The sequence below is a fragment of the Salvelinus sp. IW2-2015 genome, linkage group LG4p (assembly GCF_002910315.2).
Source record: "Salvelinus sp. IW2-2015 linkage group LG4p, ASM291031v2, whole genome shotgun sequence".
Lineage (NCBI taxonomy): Eukaryota > Metazoa > Chordata > Actinopteri > Salmoniformes > Salmonidae > Salvelinus > Salvelinus sp. IW2-2015.
This window is the reverse complement of record NC_036841.1, coordinates 12,178,916-12,183,357: the sequence shown is the minus strand read 5'-3', so window position 1 is coordinate 12,183,357 and position 4,442 is coordinate 12,178,916. Positions and strand designations below refer to the sequence as shown.

The 4,442-nt window shown below is 45.6% G+C and overlaps 1 protein-coding gene across 1 annotated transcript; it reads right to left on the bottom strand.

Annotated features, from left to right (window-relative positions):
• Window positions 1–2,179: 2,179 nt before the first annotated feature.
• LOC111960532 (G-protein coupled receptor 4-like) lies at window positions 2,180–3,795 on the bottom strand. The gene has a single exon (XM_023982561.2). It carries the CDS (start codon window positions 3,693–3,695, stop codon window positions 2,550–2,552), a length of 1,146 nt encoding a protein of 381 aa, XP_023838329.1. The 5' UTR covers window positions 3,696–3,795; the 3' UTR covers window positions 2,180–2,549.
• Between the last annotated feature and the right edge of the window lie 647 nt (window positions 3,796–4,442).

Here is a 4,442-nt window from a genome sequence, read left to right as displayed (position 1 = left end):
ATTCGAACATGCAACCTTTGGTTTGCTAGACGTTCACATTATATGGCAACCCATCCACATCAACCAACCACCCTCCTTTTGTTTGTGGGCTCTATTTCTTTTATGCCGACTTTTATTCTTCGGCCCTGCGCCCCACTAAAGGATGTGCGTTTGATGACACTTTAATACCATACCAAACATAAAATATTATACTAATTTGAGTGGCCAMGATTTTCGTTTACTATGTTATGACTAGTCTATGAGACCAGGCTGCTCTGACAGTGTGTCCTACTGTACCATACAAATTAATGGCTTCATTTGGGTAAAAGCTTACAGTAATTTCAAGCTTGGGTTCCTCAGCGAGTAATATAGTATACCAATTATCATATGCATGACAATCCCAAATACAGTAGTAATACACGACAAAGATCAGTATTCACAGTGTTAGTTATTTCTGATTGATATAGGACAACTGGGGTACACTAACACCTTGTCTTATCACTGAGGATATCAAATCAAATSAAATGCCTCTGTAGATTGTATTTTATTTTGTATCAGTGTCCAGCCAGTGATTTGGTTTGTGGGAAATGTGAAATGAGATTTCAGTTCTGAATAAACATGGGTTTATGATGCCAATGAATTAGCAATGGAAGACCTTGTTTCTGCAGTTTGTGTTTTATCTGTAGGTTGGCAGGACGCATTGGAGAGACCTGTTTGTGGTAAAATGATTTGAAAGCAATGCAGCGGGATTTGTTCGGCCGATTCTAAGCGGTGCTCACTAAAGCAAAGGGTGGGCTGTCATGCTAAGATTACACAAGTGTAATAATACAGAAATGACTGTTTCGGTTACAGCATGGCCATTATTAAATCTGATTAAGAGGCCTACGCCAATAACAACAACAAACATCAGTGGAATGGAATAGTCTAAGGCTGTGATATTTTACTGGTCGTTCGTTCCCGGAGTATTTTTGTGACAAGAGCTCCTTTAGAAATACCATTTTGTACAGACTCCAGACAAACCTAGTGTATGTCACTTGCTTACACCTCCTCCTGAAGTTTCCACAATTAGATGATTCAAAATCAATTTTAAGACWTAGCTTAATCTAATTTAAACACTCATTCGTATTTCCATATTGACTTAAAGTAGGTCACCAGGCTCGCTTTAAACCCATTCATATCAATGAAAACATAACCTGCCTCTCGGAGATAAGACGGCCATTGTATTTGAACTATTGACCTTAATCATTTCCACGTCATTAAGCAAAACCATTAAAACCACGGAGGCAGAGTGAGAGGCTGCAGATGGCCTCAATCTGATCTGGGAAACACTTGACTGGCAGAGCTGTGATCACCTCTGATTAGGAATCTCACTGGCTCATTAGCAGGTAAGCGGTGATGATGAGGGTGATAATCGCCTTGCCCTGCTTACTTTAAATAGGCACATGATGCAGGTCTTGCAACGCCAATGTAGCGTAGCCCTGGATGTATTTATTTTTATTTCACCTTCATTTAACTCYCTCTGTATTGTTACCATTAGGAGGAGTTATGTCTCCCTGACATCTCAAGAGCACCCACCCTCTGCATGCAACAATGTGACAGTCCCATCGACGGTCCATCAGCCACAGGGCGGGGGAAAACACCTTTTTTTTCCCGCCAGTGGAATTACCCATCATCCTCATTCTCACATCAGGGAATGGTGTGATATTGCAGTGTGAATGTCATTATGTGTGATTTTCGGATATGACAGACAAGACACAAGAACTGTTAATGGGGACATTAATCTTAAGTGTTTGTTATTCTATCTATTCAAATAGGCACCAACTGCAAGACAATATACAGTAGCCTTATTAAGTGTATGCCAATGAACATTGAAGAAAGACACCAACACAACACTGTWATCAGGCCCATGGTCAACACTCTAATGCTTTTACGGCAACACATCAACCATACAGTTGACCCCCCGACTTTGGTTTCCTGACATGTTATTTGTTCAATGTACCGTTAGAGCAGACACCACACAGTTGAAACGATGATACACTTCATTTATTTCCCAGTGAAATTGTCGAACAAAGACACGTAGCACTGTGCTTCACTCTCCGGCTGACAGAAGACATTTGGGATTTTTGGAGCTGTTACAAGGCATCTGGAGGCTCATTGAAAGAGAAATGTAAACATGTCAAATCCATTGTTAGATAACCCTGTCCCACCCAGATCACATACCTAATATAGATGACGAGGTGGAGAAAGAAACAGTTTGATGGCAAACATCCTTAGTTTCACTTTGCATCACATCTATGCGACTGAACTTACTGTGGTCTTTCTTACTGTCGTCACAGTGTACTCGTGGTCAATCTCGATATGACTATGTTCGTCTGTATCAAACACATTTCAATCGCAGTTTACCATTTGATGTACATAATATGAGGTGTCATCCCCAAAACGGATAAAACATTTCACATGAGAATTCTAAAATCTCTCCCACATTCTATTCTACATAAACTGAATCATTCCCCACTTCCACATAGTCTTGTGTTTTCTCATGTCCGCCCATTGCGGATCAGGATGGCTGTTCATTTCTTAACACTGAGTATGGTCATCTGAAGACACTCCTCTTTGAGGGCCACCAGCTCTGTCTTGTAGGTGCTGGCCTTGACCTCGCTGTACAGGCCCAGTTGCTTTTTGGTGGACAGTGGTGTCTCCAAGGTGACAGATCCAGCTGTCAGTGCGTCAGCTGGCGAGGGCGATTTCCGCTTGAAGACCCCCAGCAGGGTGGTGAGCGCATGACCAACGTCATGGCGTGCGCCCTCGTTAACAAAACAATAGAGGATGGGGTCAGCCACACAGTTCAGGCTGGTGAGCGCCAGCGCCACGTGGTAGGCTGCAAACAGGTCCTCCTCTGCGCCACAGTTGCAGGGCTTCTGGAGGAAGAGGATGCTGCGACACAGGAGGAGCACGTGGTATGGCCCGAAGCACAGCAATACGATCAGGATTAGGCTCAGCGCCAGGCGCTTGATCTTGGCCTTCTCGTGACACTCCGTGGACACATTGCCGCGCACCGCCCGCAGAATGCCCCGGTAAGCACCCAGCATGAGCAGCCAGGGKACCAGGAAACCCAGAAAGGTCCGGTAAAGGTTCATGCCCGCCACCCAGTCTTGCATGGGGTACTTCTCGAAGCAGAAGGTGTGGTTGAAACGGTCCTGGAAGAGCTCATCGTGGAAGAGGGGTGCAGAGTTGGCCACTATCTCGATGGTCCACACCACGGAACTGACCAGCACGGCGGTTTTGACCCGCCGGACTTTGGCGAATTTGAGCGGGTAGGCCACGGCCAGGTATCGGTCGATGGAGATGCAGCAGAGGAAGGCGATGCTGACGTAGATGTTGGTGTAGAAAATGAATCCGAATAGCTTGCAGGAATTCTGGCCGTGAATCCAGTCGTCGTGCTGGAGGAAGTAGTCGATCCATAGGGGCAGGGTGCCGATGTAGAGGAGGTCAGCCACGGAGAGGTTGATCAAGTAGATGCCCAGCTCGTTTTTCTGCTTCACCTGCAAGTAAGCCGCCCACAGAGCCATGCAGTTGGTGGGCAGGCCCAGGACGATGACAATGATGTACAGCGTAGGCTGGAAGTACTGGTCGATCTTTGAGTCCACATTGCAGAAGGAAATGTTGCACATTGTCCTCATATTCTGTAGGTGCATTGTTATTTTGACACTAAGCATTTGCAGGGTCAGGACAATCCGACATGTTGTTGTTAATGAGAAGGAAAGAGGGAAAACGACATTCCGTACAGTGACGTTTCCTTCTTGTTGTTGAGTAATTCCTTATATCCAGGCCTGAAAGCAGACGTTTTCTCCAGGCGGGCTTCACATGTCAAACAGCCGTCTCCCATTTCCCAGTTGGGTCCCACACCTTTTCAGAGGAAGAAGACAAGAAGAGAAAAAAAAGGAGAAGTGGTGAAATACAACCCCTCTTATTGACAAAGAGCCAGGCCTCCACAAGGACCTCATAAATCTTGGAGAGACTATTGTCCCGGGTCTGTCGCTAGCTGTGGAGAATGGGGTGGGGAGGTTGATGGGGTGGAGTGGGAGGACCGGGCCACTCTGTGCTGGATGAGAGCTCTTCAAAGGCCAAACACACACACTTCCTCCAAGAGAGTCACTGACGATCCATGCCACGCACACAGCAGCAGCAGGCAATCTGTTAACTCAGGCCTCAGGCTCTGCCCACCTGAAACAGAAGAAAGGAGAGCGTGTGAGATAGTGTGTCTTGCCAATTCCAATTCGTTTCAGTTTTCCAACCCAGTCAGTTTTTCACATACAGTTCATGTTTATGCACTTGGAGTGAATTGTCAGATCCATTAAATTCTCAAGTTACCCTATATCAGCTTTCTGCTGCCTATTGTTTCTGGTATGTAGTCTAACGTTGAACTTCCAATACTCCTCACCTCTCTGCTTGTTTCAAGCCAT